This window comes from Colias croceus, chromosome 11 (assembly GCF_905220415.1).
Source record: "Colias croceus chromosome 11, ilColCroc2.1".
NCBI lineage: Eukaryota > Metazoa > Arthropoda > Insecta > Lepidoptera > Pieridae > Colias > Colias croceus.
In genome coordinates, this window is record NC_059547.1 from 8,402,498 (window position 1) to 8,421,490 (window position 18,993).

At 34.5% G+C, this 18,993-nt stretch overlaps 1 protein-coding gene across 1 annotated transcript; it reads right to left on the reverse strand.

The window, feature by feature from the left end:
• Positions 1–837: 837 nt before the first annotated feature.
• LOC123695376 (Usher syndrome type-1G protein homolog) lies at positions 838–17,994 on the reverse strand. Its single transcript, XM_045641204.1, has 9 exons — positions 17,617–17,994; positions 6,649–6,792; positions 5,606–5,827; positions 5,043–5,269; positions 4,583–4,740; positions 3,887–4,044; positions 3,090–3,212; positions 2,227–2,345; positions 838–1,807 (listed from the first exon to the last, which is right to left on the reverse strand). The coding sequence occupies exons 1-9, from the start codon at positions 17,637–17,639 to the stop codon at positions 1,536–1,538; spliced, it is 1,446 nt and encodes a 481-aa protein (XP_045497160.1). The 5' UTR covers positions 17,640–17,994; the 3' UTR covers positions 838–1,535.
• Between the last annotated feature and the right edge of the window lie 999 nt (positions 17,995–18,993).

The following is an 18,993-nucleotide window of genomic DNA, read 5'->3' on the forward strand; positions in this document are numbered from 1 at the left end:
AGGATTTTTTTACGCTGCATTCGTTAAATAATGGACATATCCTAACGCTTTGTGCATTATTTTAGGCCTATGTTAGATCGCCAGTATGGTACCTATGTGAAATGTTTACTTGATAGGATTACGCAGATTACGACAGATCTTCTGTTGAGAATTTCTATGGATGGATGGATTCTATTTTTGTTAAGAAAATAAAAATAATCATTCCAAGAACCTCGTAACGCACGAAATCTTCATAATGTTCACCTTAGATGTTCATTAATTCAACAAAAATAGACAGCATATATATCTAAGACAGCATATTGTAATATATAAGGACTAAGTTTGCATAATAAAAATAGTGTTCTGCAAACTATTGAATCAGCAGGATTTTATAATTGCTTAGCAAAGAAAATGTAATTTTAAGCAGTATTATGATCAGTAGATATAAACCTAAACAATATTTAAAATATGGTGATTTGTATAGTCGTACAGTATATTTGCCAACCGAAACTAAAAGTACGGGAAGAAATATCGAGAAAAACTCAAAAGATTATAGCTACCTATATACTAGTGCTTTTATTGTAAAAATATGTTAGGTGAACGAACGCATGAGCAGATCGCAGTAGTTGTAACGGCCTCGGTGATTCCCACTCAGATAGCAAATAGATTTGTCAGAGTAAACCTAATTATTTTATTCAAGAATGCGCCTATTATGCTCAGATTATTTACAGATACACCAGAGCAAATGGTGATTAATTAATTTTATAATTGCAGCTGTTAATACATTTTTATTGAAAGGCAGTTTTTGATGGTATGAATCGCAGTCTAAGGTCAGATAAGAAATAAAACTACACAACATATTTTATATAAAATCATATATTTTGTACAAAAGTTCATAATAATATGGCGATAATGGATGGAATGGTTCACTAACATCACATACAATGAGGCATGACTTCGAATACAAAATATCACAACACGAACATAGAAATACAAAAATATAAAAGTGCAGTCACAAACATACGTGCATTTCAAATATAAATGTAATTTCACACATTTTATTAAGAGCTAAAACTTGTCATTTTTAATCGACGACTATTTGATATTATAACAATTGAGCACCATAATATTCTAGTCATCTTTTATTGGCCGTTTTCACAACTTCTTTAAAGTTCTGTCTGTTGTTTGCTGTAAATAATCTATCATAGCAGTATCAGGAAGTCGTGAAACCGGCTCTTAAATCTATTGTACACATACATGTAAAACGACAATTCTCGAATTACGTTGTAGTTGCATTGACATACTATAAAAACTTTACAATAACCCAGGAAAATCAAAAAAAGGTCGGCAAATATGTCCAAGCGGCATTGTTAAAAACATTGGAATTAGCACCTTATTTCGTGTCAGTAACGTTTAAAGTCTATTATATAGCTTTTTAGAAAACTGCCTAATACACGCATAGGCAGAGTTGAGCTTCAAACAATTTTTAAACATGATTGTGAGTCTAGTAATTGTTTTGTGGTCAATAAGTTGCAATGAAAATAGCCTCAAATACATCATATAGCCGTATCAATCATAGGTCCTGGATGAGATAGCGCCTGTTTTCTCTCTTGTACCGCGGTCACTAACTTTCTATATGGTCCTAGGGGTAATCCCAAGGATTTTAAGTCACTTTCTGTAAGCAACATTAGCGCGTCCAGGTCAATTTGTTCGTCTTTAAACTTTTGTATGTATTGGGAAAGGCCCCAAGCGGTGAGGAACCGTTCGAGTGACGCGTAACCAGATTCGTCACCTTCGCCCTCTTCGTCGGACGTGATTGTGGAACTGCCTGTAAAATGGTATAGTTTTATTAATACATCTCTATTTGTTGTTGATATGGTTGATTGTTGAAAATTTGAAGAAAGAATGTGTGGAAACCCCGAATATGTGGATGGGCACGCAACATTTTCATCTCTCTCTTGTATGTACCGTTTTTCTACTTAATTAATTTTAAACACGGAAGTTAAACAGACCTACGTACGTATAAGTTTGGAAGTTGAAATATGTCACAATATCTTTTTCACAATACAACTTGATCTAGTTTACACATATGCATATACGTGCTTGTACGCTAATTTGCGTGTGTACGTGTATACTTGTTGATTTTTTGTTATACATCGTTTGTGCTTAATGAACTGTATTTGTGTGTGTGTGTGTGTGTGTGTGTGTGTGTATGTTTGTGTTTGTGTGTGTGTGACATTAACTTACCAGATTGTGTAGAAGCCCATTCAGCGGGCTGGTAGGCGTGGCGAGCGGCGAGCGAACCCGCCGAGCCTATAGACACGTCCTCACCCGGTAACGCACTTAGTGTTGCTGTTATTGAACGCCTGAAATAATATTATAAATTATAATATTTATAATATGTAGTATAAAGTTATAGTAAAAAAAAAATGTGTGCGTGTACTAGAGTACACACGTAAGAAGTGAAACTTAGGGATAAGAAAAATTTGGCGCGTAATGCAAAAATGTCACGCCTACGGCCTAACGAAAAAATGTCACGCCTACGGCGTAACGCAAAAATGTCACGCCTACAGCGTATCGCAAAAATGTTACACTAAATTTTTGTCCAACCCCGATAAAGAAGTTTCACTTCAAAAATTACCTAGTTTTATTATTTTTAAAAGGTTATTACATGTTTAAAACTGAAAAGGTTATTTTTCACTACTAATAAAGACGCTAGTTGAGTTCAATTAGCGATACGGTTTTTCTTTTCTTGTAATCTATACTAATATTATAAAGCTGAACAGTTTGTTTGTTTGAACGCGCTAATCTAAGGAACTACTGGTACGATTTGAAAAAATATTTCGGTGTTAGATAGCCCATTCATCGAGGAAGGCTACATATCATCTTGCTAAGACCAACAGGAGCGGAGCCAAGTGGGTGAAACCGTGGAACGCAGGTAGTCGTATCTAATATGAACGATATGTAATTTAATACTAATTGAATACTTTGTAAAAATATGTATGTGGAAATACTTTTATCATCGATTGCTCCTCTGCATAAAGCATTTGATTTATATTACAATAAAACAGTATAATAAAGCTTGTTAAATAAATAATTTTAATTAATACCTAAACGCAACACTTCCAAAGCCAGGCCTGTCGAAGATACTAGCGGGTTCTTGTAGCAATACTTCTTGACCGATGCCACTGTCTTCGTTCTGAGCAGCCAAGAAATCGGGTTGACTCGCTGATCTGTATTAAAAAAAATAATTAAAGTTTTAATTTTATGCATTTTTTACATTTTGTTAAATAAGGACGTAACATTCTAATTTTTAAATTTATGCTTTTATTTATTTCGTTTCGTTTGTTCATTATGTACGAGAGAGTTTATTTAACAGAATAGTAATTTCTTATTCAAGGATGTCTTTCACACATTAAAGCATCAGTGTGAGGTTGCCGCACTGTTGCGAGCCCGCATCAACGTAATTCTATACACATATTGTATCAAACTCATCTAGTTAATGTCCTAGTACTTGTGCGAGGTTGCCGTACTGCTGAGAGTCAGCAAATACAAGTAAAATCACAGAGTTAGCGTCTGCTTCGGGTACGCACCATTGTGCCTCCACTTTTTTTTTTTGTGTGGTGTCTCTCAATGTTAGCCAGAAGGGCTTCTACATTTTAACGCGGACGCGGGGGTGAACTGAAGGTTCACCCTGGTAGCGACATGCACAAGGGCATCCCCCCTTGACGGGGATCTCGAACCTCGGCTTGGGCTGTCGCTTGAGTGGAGGAGGCCAGAAGGGCCCTAATCGGACGGGGTGCCTCCACATGTAACGCACAATTCCAAACCAAACGCATAATTCTAAGACGTAGTTTCAGCGCGAGGTTGCCGCGCTGCTGAGTTCTAGCAAATCCAAATAACTCACCGAGTTAGCGTCTTGGGCTCCGGGTCGAACACCTGTGCGAGGTTGCCGCGTTGCTGTGGACCTGCACCGAACGTGCCGACATACATAACTTCTGAGTCACGGCGAACACCACTCAGTGACGTCACTGATCGCCGCCCTGTGCCTTCCATTTCACCGACCTGGATATTTGTTAATTTATAGATTAGTGCGTTAGAAGATGTTTTAATGTTTTAATTTATTATAAATGAAAACTAACGAAACTTCATGTAATTAAGTTAGAATAATACTTTATTGATCAATTGTAGATTACGCTAAAAATTAACTATAACAACTTAAACAAATGCGCAAATAGGTCTTTTCAATTATTGTTATCAACATTTTGTAGAAAGTTTGATTTTGTAGAGAGCACATTGAGCATTTTTTTTGCACACTGCAAAGGCGATTATATCGTAATCTATTACAGATATCAAAAAACTTTAAACTGATATCGAAACTAATGAGTAAAAAAGTAATATTATTGTAATTTTACTTATGGGTTATGGGAGTTATTTATGTTAAATTTTTGGACATTTCCCGTTTTATTTTTAAAAAGTTTTTATTGTAATTTTACTCATTAGGCTTTCAATATCAGTTTAAATTTTTTTGATATCTTCAATAGTTACGGAATAATCGCCTGTGCACACTTAACGATTACACCCTGAATATCAAAGTATTCACCTTAAAATCGTCATTAGCATTACTCTTCCTTAAAGTTCCATTTTTCAGTTTAGTAGCTAGTGCCTTCTTATAAACCGCGCCTCGTCCTCGAGCGCCCGAATTCACAGTCCCCACTAAAGCACTGTACGTCGGTCTTGGTTGCTCGTCTAGTAAATTACCTGAAATTATAGGATATTTTTATTTATAAAAGAGCATAGAAGTGGAATAATATTATATTATACAACATATACAGAGAAAAATGTAAAGGAATCGGTTAGTTTCCTATTTCAGGAAATTAATATTTACTAAAATTATTGCTGCAGAAAACTATTGTTTAAGAACTGTTGAGATGAGCAATTTTTAACTTAATTAATGTCAACAGAATGAATTAATTATTTCATGCTCTTAGATATGGCCTTTAAATATCTATGATATGGCTACACTTCTAAAATGTAAGTATCTCCTAATTATTTTATCATACCTTGACTCGTAGACCTTGTCATCTTCTGTTTCAAAGCCATCAGCACATTGCTAGGTCGGTGCGGCATCGTCGACACCTCCTCCCCATAGTTGGTTTCCCATTCCTTTGTCAATTTCTTCAATTCCTTCTCAGCCATGACTTCTGCTTTACTCTGCCTCTTGTGGTACTGTTTTTGTAACTTCTCGTGGTCCTTTTTCGCTTTTTCTTTGAAGGATTTCGCTTTTTTTCTGGAATTGATTGATTGAATTGTATTATTATTATTTTAAGCTTAAATTGACCAGGTAGATATAGACATAGTAATACCTATGTAGTTATAAGTACTTTTTTTATTACTATTTGTAAAGTTAGAGTTTGTTGGTTTGTTTGCTTGCTTTTTAAGAAATTCTATTTAACTAGGAAGGAAGAAGAAATAATGTAGGCTATGTATTAACATCACGCTAAGACCAATAGGACCGGAGCAATGCGGGTAAAACCGGTGTACACAGTACAGCTAGCATATAATATATATGCTAGCTGTACTGTGTACACCTGTTTTAGTTAAGTTACATTAAAATAGTCCTTACTTGTCATTATTCTCCAGCTTCCCCGTAGCCTGGTCAAGGAACCTCAAGATATCTTCTCTACCATTTATAGCTGCTAATTCCTGAGCGGTGTGACCATCAACATCCATAGCGTACACATTAGCACCAAAGTTCACGAGAAACGTAACGCATTCCTTATGTCCTCTTGCTGCAGCTAGGTGGAGGGCTGTATTACCGAAGTAATCGCTTTTGTCTGGTTCACCACTGAAAACATATTCAGATTATTTTATTGTTATTATATTGGAAATTAGAGCCAATTTGTTGTCAATATGAAAATGAATTTATTAAATATTGAATTTATTTGTAGGATTTGAACATAATATATAGGGTTCATAAAAAATAAGACTTTTGTTATAATTTTGGCTTTGCTAGATGCCAAATATTATCAGTTTATTAAATCCATCACGATCTTTTGCAAGAGATACGATGAAATATATTATAGATAAAAATAAGCCTAGCATTAAAATACTTACATTAATTGGCATCTACGTACTTAACGCACTATAAAACTTCTAGAAAATATATTTTATGCCAATAATTGTCTTACTAATTGATAATATTTAATACTTAATAGTACAAATAAATCAATTAAAATTATCTGGTACGCCACAGGCAATAATGGTTTGCAATCTATATCATTAGATATTGGCTATAAGCGAGATATAACAAGTTAGTGAGGCATATTTAGAGGTAAAGCTGTGAAAATAATATCCAAGTAGTGTAAATATGCAGGTAGGTACGTGGATATCCATAAAGTATTGATGAATTTCGACTATTCACTGTTCCCTTTTTTATACTTTATGTTTACGAAACGAACAGTTTGAGTTTCAAATACATATATTCCTAAAATTATTTGTTAAATACTGCTATTGGACTTCTTTGTCAGTCTTTGCATTGGTAAACTAGGTACTCTTAATTTACTCGCTTTACAAATGTTTGCTCCTATAATTTCTCCAATCCCATATTATAAACTCGAATTATATTCTAACTATCTCCTAGTATATTCCTTCAAACGTATACATTACCCTCTTCCACAAAGTAACCGTAGCGCCTCTATGTGACCCTCGAATGCCGCCCAAAGTGTAGGGGTCATTCCCGACTCGTCTTTATTATTACATTCTTTTCTAGTCGCTTCCCGTAACACCTCTAGTAAGCCATCCTTGGCTGCCCTGAAAATTAATAAAATTAATAAAATAAATGTTAAAAGTTGTATAAATAAATGGTTACTTTATAGGTAAATTTAGGCCAGTCTATACAAATTACTACTCAAAAGAATGGGTTTAAAAGTTGCAAAAGAATTCCCTGTATTGTTGACTGTTATTGGTCAATTTTGCCCGGTTGAGCCGTAGTCTGGTTAAAAGGTGACTAAAAATAATGGGTTGCAAATTGGACTTATGCATTGAAGAAGTTGATGAACAAGACTGCATAACATCATCAGTTAACATTGTTTATAATAGTTTCACATGAAAAAGTATCATGAATATTTAGGTTTCACTTTATATGCACAGTATGCACACTTTAGTTGCATATTTATTTTCTCAACATTTTCTATTTTAAATCCTATACTGTATACACTTTGTTATAAAATTGTTTATCGTATTTCAATGCCAGGCTGTTCAGTCACTGAATCGTCAAATATTCAACTTTCCCATCTTCATCTAAAACTGGCAGGTACACACACGCCCGCACGGTCACATATGTCATTAATTCCACGTCAGATCACACCAACAATGGTTAACATTACATTACATAAACTATAAGCTTCGGCTAATACCCACTGAGTGCCAATTTCACCGTCGTTAAAAGCTGTTTACACACTCGGTTACATATTACGACTTGTTACAATTTACGTAAGAGATAATCGCTATTTGAGCAGAGACGTGAGGAAGTGAGGAATTAGTATAAGCTTTTTAATTATTGCCAACATGTTATAAACATAACGTTAACTATTTGGTACACTTTCGTAGATGTCAACAGTTTCCAGAAATTTTTAAACACTGACACCTGACATCATAAACTATGTAATGTATTCACTACTAGCTTTCCGCCCGTGGCTTCGCCCGCGCAGTCTAAGAAAAACCCGTTTAGTTCCCATTCCCGTAGGATTTCGGGAATAAAACCTATCCTATGTCCCGGGGTAAAAAGTAGCCTATGTCCTTTCTCGGGTATTAAAATATTTCTATACCAAATTTCATGCAAATTGGTTCAGACTGCAGACAGAGTTACTTTCGCATTTATAATATTAGTAAGTAACTATGGACTATAACATTGAATTTTAGACTGTAGGCATCACAGGTATGCATAGAGAAAGATATAATATGAAGAAGGAACGCAAGAAAGCATATGCAGAAGGTATAACCTACTTTAAAATCGAATCTGATTTGAAGATGGTAGATAGAAGAAGTAGGTTTATTAAGAATAGATCTATTATGTAGAAGGCTTGTACTCTAACGACTTTTGATGGATCGAAATGTTCTAACTTCTACTCTATTTCTTCAGGACTGCAGGGTCCGCATCATTGAGCGTTTAGGATATTATCAACAAAAAAGCGTACTTCACGATAATATTAATTCATCATAGAAGTACCAAAATAATCCGTGTCACCAAATTAGTTCCTATATTACATTTATACCATTTTACAACGTTAACCCGGTCACATATAATGACCATAACACAAGGTTTTACTCCGGAAGCGTTTATGAAAAGTGAAGCATGGAATTTGTTAACAATAATGACTTTCACTAGCCATGTGAATTGGACTCGACGATTCATTTACAAATGAACCGACACTGACTCCGTGTGAAATTAAGACTAGACGTAGGTATGTAGAGATTAATATGTTATATAGCATAATCTAAGGTTAGCATGTAGTTTAACAACTGAATTTACGCGACGCGAATTTTATGGACTTTCTGTCATTCAGCATGTTGGAAGAATGGAATGTGATTGGGATTATTCTGTTCCTACTTTCTATCCAAGTATACAGGTAGGTATATTATAATTGTTCTGAACGCGTGTGTCAGTACTCAGTAAACTCTACATAAACGGCTAATTTGATAATTATTATCTTAGATTATTATAATATTTTTATATTTACAATGAACTAAAGAGAATGTGGTCTAGTTAAACAGTGTGTGTGATGCAGTCCTCAGACCAGGTGCCACCAATTAGATCCTTTTATACGTATTTTTTTACGAACGATGTAGTAAGATAAATGTTTGTCATTTATTCAAACAAAAAGTACCTAGGCGTTAAATAGATCTAAATCTAGATCAGATACTATAGTTTTATTTGTATTGCGGAAGTATGCATTTGTATGGTTATTGAAATCACATAAAATACTGGCCTTGGGCGTTCACCTTTTGTTAGGAGTTTTTGAACTCCCTGTATCATTGTCTCTAAAGACTAACATCCTGTAATATGGTCTAAGTGATTTTTGATCTCTAATTATATTTTAGTCTTCCTATATTTACTTTCGATATATGAACTTATTTAGTATGTATATCTTTTGAGTACTGGCATCTCATACAATGGGTCAAATTCAATATCGCTAGTGATTAAAAACTAAACGCATTTAGGTACGTAAAATATAACACCTGGAAAAGGTACAATAAAAAAATATGCTATTATTAAAATAAAATACGTAAATAAGGTGAAATAACGTCATGTAGGCCGTTGAACCATTTTGGCGTCACGTCAACCGTGTCTCCTACAGCCTTCCGTACCCTGTGAAATATGCTGCTCCATTATCACTACATAGAATAAAACAAAGTCGCTTTCTGTCCATTTCTATGTATATCTATATATTCCTATGTATTCTTGAATCTTTAAACTACGCAACGGATTTTTTTAATAGATAGAGTTATTCTCGAGTAGGTAAGGTTTAAGTATATAATTTACTAGCTGCTCCGCGCGGTTTCACCCCCGTGGCTCCAATCCTGTTGGTCGTAGCGTGATGATATATAGCCTATAGCCTTCCTCGATAAATGAGCTATCTAATACCGAAAGAATTTTTCAAATCGGACCAGTAGTCCCCGAGATTAGTGCGTTCAAACAAACAAACTCTTCAGCTTTATAGATTAGGTTTTAGACAAAGCCAGCGAAGCCACGGACGGGTCGCTAGTTTATGATATAGCATAAATTAGATTTAATTTAATTTTATGCAAATTATTTGTCTGGAGAGAATTAGATAAGCAGATTAGTTCGTCTGTATAAATTAATAGTCCTAGTATTATAAATTTATAAAGGATAGAAAAAATTCGATCACGAGGCGGGACTTGAACCCGCATCCTTCGCGCCATTCCGGGGCGGATGCCTAACCATTGTGTTGTGTGTGTGTGACGAGTGGCTGAGTTGGTTAGGCATCCGCCCCGGAATGGCGCGAAGGATGCGGGTTCAAGTCCCGCCTCGTGATCGAATTTTTTCTATCCTTTATAAATTTATATTTATAAAGCATTTGAATGCCATAAAAACCAAAAAATATAAATTCAAGAAAAAGGTCGTGTTCCATCGTTACAATATTGTATTCACTGAAAAGTGCTTCATATTGGTTGAAATGGTTGTTAAATCATCTCAATAGATGGCGCGCGGTGTGTCCCTTAAGACACATAAAACTGAAAGGATAGAATAAATTCGATTGCTCAGGCGGGTCACGAGTGGCTGAGTTGGTTAGGCATCCGCCCCGGAATGGCGCGAAGGATGCGGGTTCAAGTCCCGCCTCGTGATCGAATTTTTTATATCCTTTATAAATTTATATTTATAAAGCATTTGAATGCCATAAAAACCAAAAAATATAAATTCAAGAAAAAGGTCGTGTTCCATCGTTACAATATTGTATTCACTGAAAAGTGCTTCATATTGGTTGAAATGGTTGTTAAATCATCTCAATAGATGGCGCGCGGTGTGTCCCTTAAGACACATAAAACTGAAAGGATAGAATAAATTCGATTGCTCAGGCGGGTCACGAGTGGCTGAGTTGGTTAGGCATCCGCCCCGGAATGGCGCGAAGGATGCGGGTTCAAGTCCCGCCTCGTGATCGAATTTTTTCTATCCTTTATAAATTTATATTTATAAAGCATTTGAATGCCATAAAAACCAAAAAATATAAATTCAAGAAAAAGGTCGTGTTCCATCGTTACAATATTGTATTCACTGAAAAGTGCTTCATATTGGTTGAAATGGTTGTTAAATCATCTCAATAGATGGCGCGCGGTGTGTCCCTTAAGACACATAAAACTGAAAGGATAGAATAAATTCGATTGCTCAGGCGGGTCACGAGTGGCTGAGTTGGTTAGGCATCCGCCCCGGAATGGCGCGAAGGATGCGGGTTCAAGTCCCGCCTCGTGATCGAATTTTTTCTATCCTTTATAAATTTATATTTATAAAGCATTTGAATGCCATAAAAACCAAAAAATATAAATTCAAGAAAAAGGTCGTGTTCCATCGTTACAATATTGTATTCACTGAAAAGTGCTTCATATTGGTTGAAATGGTTGTTAAATCATCTCAATAGATGGCGCGCGGTGTGTCCCTTAAGACACATAAAACTGAAAGGATAGAATAAATTCGATTGCTCAGGCGGGTCACGAGTGGCTGAGTTGGTTAGGCATCCGCCCCGGAATGGCGCGAAGGATGCGGGTTCAAGTCCCGCCTCGTGATCGAATTTTTTCTATCCTTTATAAATTTATATTTATAAAGCATTTGAATGCCATAAAAACCAAAAAATATAAGTCCTAGTATTTGTCCTGGAAAACGATGTTCTGCCACACTCTTATCTATGTTGTTGTATGTAATAGATGTTGTCCAACTCTTAAGAATTATTTTCATACAAAATTTCATGAGAATCGATCAAGCCGTTTCGGAGTAGTTCAAACACCGCGATACAAGTACATTTTATATACATAATGCAGGTAATTACGATATTAAAATAGTGAATAGGTACTAACTATGTACCTAAATAGCAAGATTGGTTTGAGCCCTAAGATAAAGACTTATTTGAAATGCTGTAAACTTGGCGGAGTGAACATAGAACCTTCTCTATTTTAAATTAAAATGTTGTTTTATAAATGTATAAAATTTCTCTTCGTATTCATGGCTTGAATTTCACAATTACCTGTACTAGAAACTTACTGAATATACTTTCCATTTTTTCGAATTGAAAATTTATTTATTAAAAATAAAATTAAGGAAAATAAAAGTATAATTATGTTACCTATAAATAATATTTTATCACGCTCTTGGTTAACAAAATTTTTAAGATATTTATATCTACCTCTAGTATTAGACTATTTGCAAAAGAACACTTTCTATCTTGATATCACTTGCGTCTATTTATACAATTCATTCTACTTTATACAAATGAATAATAATACATTATAACGGTTTTTTTGCTATAAAAATAAGCAGTTAGCCTAGTATGTTATTTAGTAAACGTGCATTTAGGTATTTTTACATTTAATAAGTAACTAGATAATCCCGAATATAGCATCAGTTGCTTAACTTGTTTTTTTAGGTTCTTTCATTATCTACTATGGACGCGTTCATCATCATTAGCCCATATACGTTCCCACTGCTGGGACACGGGCCTCCTATGAGGGTACAGGCCATAATCCACCGCGCTGGCCAAGTGCGTGTTGGCGGATGACACATGTCGTCGAACTTTTTAATTCTTCGACATGTCGGTTTCCTCACGATGTTTTCCTTCACCGTTCGAGCAGTGGTGATGTTACAACATGCGCAGATAAATTGAAAAATCAATTTAATTCCTGCGCGCTCGCCTGGTCTCGAACCCCGGACTTATCGATTCGAAGTCCGAGGTCTCACCACTGAGCCACCACTGCTCTAATGGACGCGTTCGCGTTGGTCAAAATAATATGTATAGGTACTGAATATCTACTGTATAATCAAATAACCTATCCTTATCATTAGACTACAGGCTATAGGAAGAGACCCTATCACCTGTGACAGAACTAGTCAGTCGACGTAATGCATATGCCCGTATTTTCAATTACTCCTTGCACCTTCACGCTTCACCTACGCTCGCACATGAGGGTTGTTACAGGCAATTCCAATCATTCACCTAATGCAATAGAACCGAAGTTAGAACTTGTGCTTGTTTATCGATTTACTGACCAGGTGTTCGTTACTGTGGCTGACTGGCTGCCATGGTACCTTATCACTTGTTAAATGCAAATATAAAAAAGTACACATGAAGTTTTATTCATAATGCTGATTGCTTATGTTTTTGTTTTATTGACTTAACATTGACTACTTGTATAAATATGAATTTAATTTATTTTCTCGTTATAAACACATATAAATATAGTTTCATCTACACAGCCTTAAATCTGCTATCTTATTCTATTTAAGCACTATATTAACCATATAAATGCAACTTGCATAATAGAAAGATATAACGTACCTATAATTAAATAGATAGTCTTTGTTACGAAACTGATAAACAACAAGGAAAGTAATTAAGCCTTAAGTCAATTAGTCAGTGCGTTTATCCCTTGGTTCTATTAGTATACGGTTTAAAAATAACAATGTATGAGAAACGGTAGTTAGTAGCTAGTAGTAAAGCACACGAGCAAAGTGACTTACTTCCCCTTAACAGACTCTAAGCAAGTGACAATGGACACTCTCTTAGAATAAGTTATTTAGAAATTTAGGTTAACATAAAATTACTTATTAGTCTTGTAGGCTAGATTGTAATTTGTATTTAAGGTGCTATTTGAATTAGCAACCTTATTTAATTAAAAAAAAAAATGAGAATAGGTACAAGTAGAAATGGATATAAAGAGCATTTACAAAACATGGGCTTTTTTGATGTGTCATTTTTTCTTTCTCTTGAAGATTTGATTTCATAGCTATGGTAGGTATGATTATTGAAATCAATTTTTAAAGTCAGTTTTTTCGCTTCTTTTATACATGGAGTAGTCAAGTTAGGATTTTATAATGATGAGATTTCACGAATGCGAATAAAGCGAAATGTTATCAGAATCGTGCTTGTAATCAGCATATTATAAATTAGGTATGTTATCAATTAACTGATAACAACTAGTTCTTGATTCTTCTACAACTTTTACAATTTTCCTTGCAGCTTTCCATTGTTATTTGTATCCACACGAGTTTCTTTATTAGTAAGTACTTCTAGTTCTAGGTAATGAGTAGGTTTTTTGCGAAGCCACGGAAGTCGAGAGCCGGTTACTTATAGAAATGCGATATCACCGGTGGGCATGGCCATATCGTATTTCTAAACCTAATGAAACTATTTTGTTTTGAACAAATCAATATTTTAAATGTAATGTATTTTGATGTAACGGTAAGCGAATTCATTGTCCCAAATACATTTTTCAGGGTGTTTCTTTTACTTTCATTAGGAATGGATCTAGATGTAGTTTGGCACGGAATAAGTCTGCCATAGTTATTTTAAAACCTGAGTATTTTCCATGAAATTCTGTATTCAACTTTTTGTTTATCCGATGTATCATGTAGGTCATATCCGTAACTCAAAAACTTTGGAAGGCGCACTGACGCGGTGTTTGTGCAAATTTTTTTTTATAATTAAGTTATAGGTATATAAATTTTTTGTTGGACTACACACAACTCAGTCACATTTCTTGTATTTGTGTTGAAATTAATGATGTCTTTAATACGTTGTACCTATCGTGTCAATTACGGATGAATCATAATTTTCAGTCTAATTATTTACACTATCGTGTTACCTATCTCGAAATCCCAAAATCTAATCACAAGGACACAGGATAAAATATTATTCCGTGATAACCTAGGTAGCTAAGAACTCATTTTTAACTGAGATGACTGGATATAAAGAGATACCGATAACCTATTGCCATTTATATCTACCTGATTTCAGATTTGAGCTTCTTTTATGAAAGAAATAGATAGGTACCTACCTTTTTTTAAATTGGGGAAATCTTGCATAGATACCCTTACCCACGGCCTCCGGGGAAAGGGCCGTGGGTTATGTCGTATTCCTACCGACCAAAACCCCACTGTGTTCCGTCAAGCCGCATCAACGCGGGGCCACAGGTATAGAGATAGGTACCTACCTAAGGTAGGATCATTTCGCCTGTTCGCATCCACTTAGTGCAGTTGGAAAGTTTGAAGGAGCAAATAAAATGTTCCAGTACAAATTTCAACGCAAAATTTATGTAACGTGTTCACTACAGTCTTTTTTAAGATTTACTCTCAATTGTGTTGGAAATATCATGTGGTTTTTATTTGTATATGTAGACAAACAGCAGAATTCGGCGTTTTACCCAGCTCGCGTCCAAAAATTCCAGTTTGTGTCCACCCGTGGACCAGTTCGCGTCCACCAGCTTAGAAAAGGAATTAAGAGTGTATTGGGTGATATTTTATCAGATAAATGCAAATAAAAATTATATTTTAATAAATTATTTATTTACGAATATAGTTATTTAATACAAATCGGCCAAATGCGAGTGGGACAAGCACACCGAGGGTTCTGTATTAACCTCTTTTTTTTTCATATTTTTAACTGTAAATGATTATTTTTTCATTGTTTCCCATAGTTGTTCTATAAGACGTTGCTTCGTACCACATTTCAAATGTCTGTGTTCACGTAAAGTACCCTGTAGGTTTTGATTCCCTTGCGAATGTCGAAATTTGTGATAATTTGCAGCCTATACGGATACGGATATTTTTGATTGCTTTGGCTTATAAGTTTGATTTTTTGACTGCTTCAAGGGACCGTAGATTTGAGTATTCAATATAAATTTTAGCTTTATACCTCCACGCGTTTATAGAGAAAAAGGGTCTTGACAGAAAGAGAGACCGACAGACGGACATACAGACGGACTGATAACAGAGTGATCCTACAAAAATTCCGTTTTTACCTTTCCAGTTCCTTACAGTGATATATCTATACTAGTTAATATTATAAAGCTGAAGAGTTTGTTTGTTTGTTTGTTTGAACACGCTAATCTCGGGAACTACTGGTCCGATTTGAAAAATTCTTTCGGTGTTAGATAGCCCATTTATCGAGGAAGACTATAGGCTTATATATCATCACGCTCAGACCAACAGGACCGGAGCAATGCGGGTGAAACCGCGGGGAACAGCTAGTTATTAATAATTCACTGTAAGGAAACTGGAAAAACGTATTTATATTTATCTTCTCATCATTAATAGAACTATTCATTAACAAAACACAAAGTTACGTTATCTAAATAAATAATAATCAGTTACCTATATTAAGAAGACAGACTTATTGACTCTAATGCTCAATGAGACTGTCATTCTTAGAAACCCATTTTAAAACCAAAAAATATCATAACAAATTTGCTTATTAGTTATTTCAATTAAAATTTAAATTATAAACTTGTAGTCTTAGTAAAGAATTTACAATCTATTTTAAATTACATACCTATTTTCACAAAAATTCAATGCTACGTAATGAAAAACAATGTGGACGCAATATGTTCTATTGTTATGCCCCATAGTTTGCGTCCACCGTGGACGCAAAATGGAAGTTTTACAAATTCGGTGTAATAATTCGCGTCTACCTTATTTTAGCTGTTAATTGTAAAAGAAATAAGCTAATTCATAATCCATACTATTGCATTTTTTGTTAGCAAAGTATAGAAACAGTTACATATTCAAAATTCACATTAAACAATAATATACGAACCGTCAAACGCGACGCTGCGCACTAATTTTTTTTCATAATCCCGCGCGTTTTCACTCTTTCGTATTTTTTTTAACAGGATAGGCTGTGTGCAGGCAATTTTTGTATTTGTGTGCATCTCTCTGATACATCGAGTTATTAAGTATCGGAAATTTTTCTTATTACAATTTTCCTTAAAAGTATTCGAGAATTTTATAAGAGAAAAGTTCCGCTCCGCGCGGTTTCATCCCCGTGGCTCCACTCCTGTTGGTCGTAGCGTGATGATATATAGCCTATAAATGGGCTATCTAACACCGAAAGAATTTTTCAAATCGGACCAGTAGTACCCGAGATTAGCGCGTTCAAACAAACAAACTCTACAGCTTTATAATATTAGTATAGATATCCGCAAAATGGACGCGAATAGGCACTAGGACGCGAACAGGCGAAATGACCCTACGCAACCTAAGTCTCGTTCTATAGTTTTTTTTCTGATAAATAGGATTTGTACATAAAGCACGTTCTTCGTTACGGTACAGCGTTTGCTTTTCTCATACTGATTGTAAATAGGTACATACCTATACGGTTTTTGCGATTTAAATAGACTATAATAAGATTTTAATCATACACCTCGAGTAATAATTGCAAGTTAGGTAGGTAGGATGTATGAGAACGAACACAAGATTCCCTCTATGTTGCGTTATTCAAACCACTTCCATTTTTTTAGCGGATTCTTAATCGTATCTTATTAGAAAATATTGTTTGATCGATAAGATAGGTACAAATTACAGTGCCTAATTTTGTACACAATTTGTTAATTCTAATGGATTGCTTTCAAATTATTAGTCCACAAATATTTTCTACATAAGTTGGATACGGTTTGTAAATCCACTGTAACTTGTAAATAGGTAGGTAGGTTACCAGTAGCACAGTTTTTAGAGAATGTTAGGTAGGTAGGTACCTATATTGTTTGGTTTATTTTTATGTACCTACCTAGTAGATACAACCACATCCAGGGTTAAGTGGCAAGTACCTGTGGCAATTACATTTAAAGCTTATGCACGTAGGTATATTCTATATACCTAGATACTTTTAAACCTGTTATAGTGATATATATACCTACGTGACTGAAGTTCAGCAATGTTCATAAATTCTGCACAAACCTATAAAGGGTTTGATAGAATGAAATTGCATTTATCAGATCATGTAATGAATAGTTATTTGTAAAACATACTACGTACTAAATGGGGATTAGCAGTTAATATTATTATCAATCATAATCTTATCGAACTATTACAAAAGATAAACATTTTTACCATTCATGTTAATAATATGTACTTACTTGTGAAATCTGTCTGTAGTCATGATTTCCGTTATTTTATTTGAACTATGGCAAGAAGTAGTTGAATAAAAGTTTGGTCAACTCATTTTCTATGAATTCGTCCGGTGAATACCGCGAAATTGATAATACGAGAAAGTTTGTACTGTCACACTTTACACTTCAATACGTTTATTTTTTTTATTTAATTACCCAAGTATAAGTTTACACAAAGAAAAATTGAATTAAAGTATCACACCACTTATTTTCAGTCTCACTTGATACAGGTACACACACAGTTTATGCGAAATTAATAAAAATTAATTCACTTCTATTGTTCCAATACAATTTTGTCGACAATGTGTCTGGCTCTCGACAAAAAAACGAATGTACAAAATATACAACAGTGAACAGTGAAACAGTCAACAAGAACTGCACTGAACATAGCCTCAAGAGAAATCATTGACCTCCGGTTTCAATACAGCGACATCTATCGAATATATTATGTACTTCGTACTATTATTAGGGCACTTCATTCATCCGTAAGTCGTGACTCCTCTGGAGAACTAATAACGCTATTCCCCACTAGGTGGCGTTAACAGGAAGAAATGAGAATTAAATTACTTATTTGAATAAAATAAGGAAATGTAGGCTCTGTGTTCGAAAACTTCAAGGGAATAAAAAATACTTATAATAATATGTATCTACGCAATTAAATCATATAAGTGTACATATTGTTATATGAATGTAAATATAATTTTAGCGGAATATGAAGATTTAGGTAAATAGGTATGCATTTATAGGTAATAAAAAAAAATTTTGTGTGGTTTTATGAAACCACAGTAAAAGGGAAACTTTTTTTCACACTATAGACATTTAACTAAAAATTATCGTATTTGTACGATAATTATCGTACGTATCGTACGTACGTAATGCGTCACGCGACATGCGCTACACAGACCAAAAAGTTTGAGACGATGTACCTACCTAATAAAAGTTTCACTTTAAAAAGATGTTTTGAGTAGGTACCTATTAAGAATCAAGCACTAAAATATTAAATATAATTTAATGACTTGATGTTATGCATTCATCGATATTATAGGTATGTACCTACGAAATAATCATAATTATATTCGCAATACCTAAACAGTAAATACCAACTTACATAATAAATACGTATCTCAATTGAGTAAATTTAGTTACCATTACAGAACAATAAATCCATCATTCAGGCGTATGGAATCGGACCATTAAGATAAAATTACTTTTAATTTCGTCCACCGTTATCAATACTAGTGATGTGCAAATATTTGGCGTCCATTAACGGCATTATCACGGCTAATGTATTTTACGTGTAGTTCAAGTATTGCCGCCAATGTGTCGAACGATACACTATCAAAC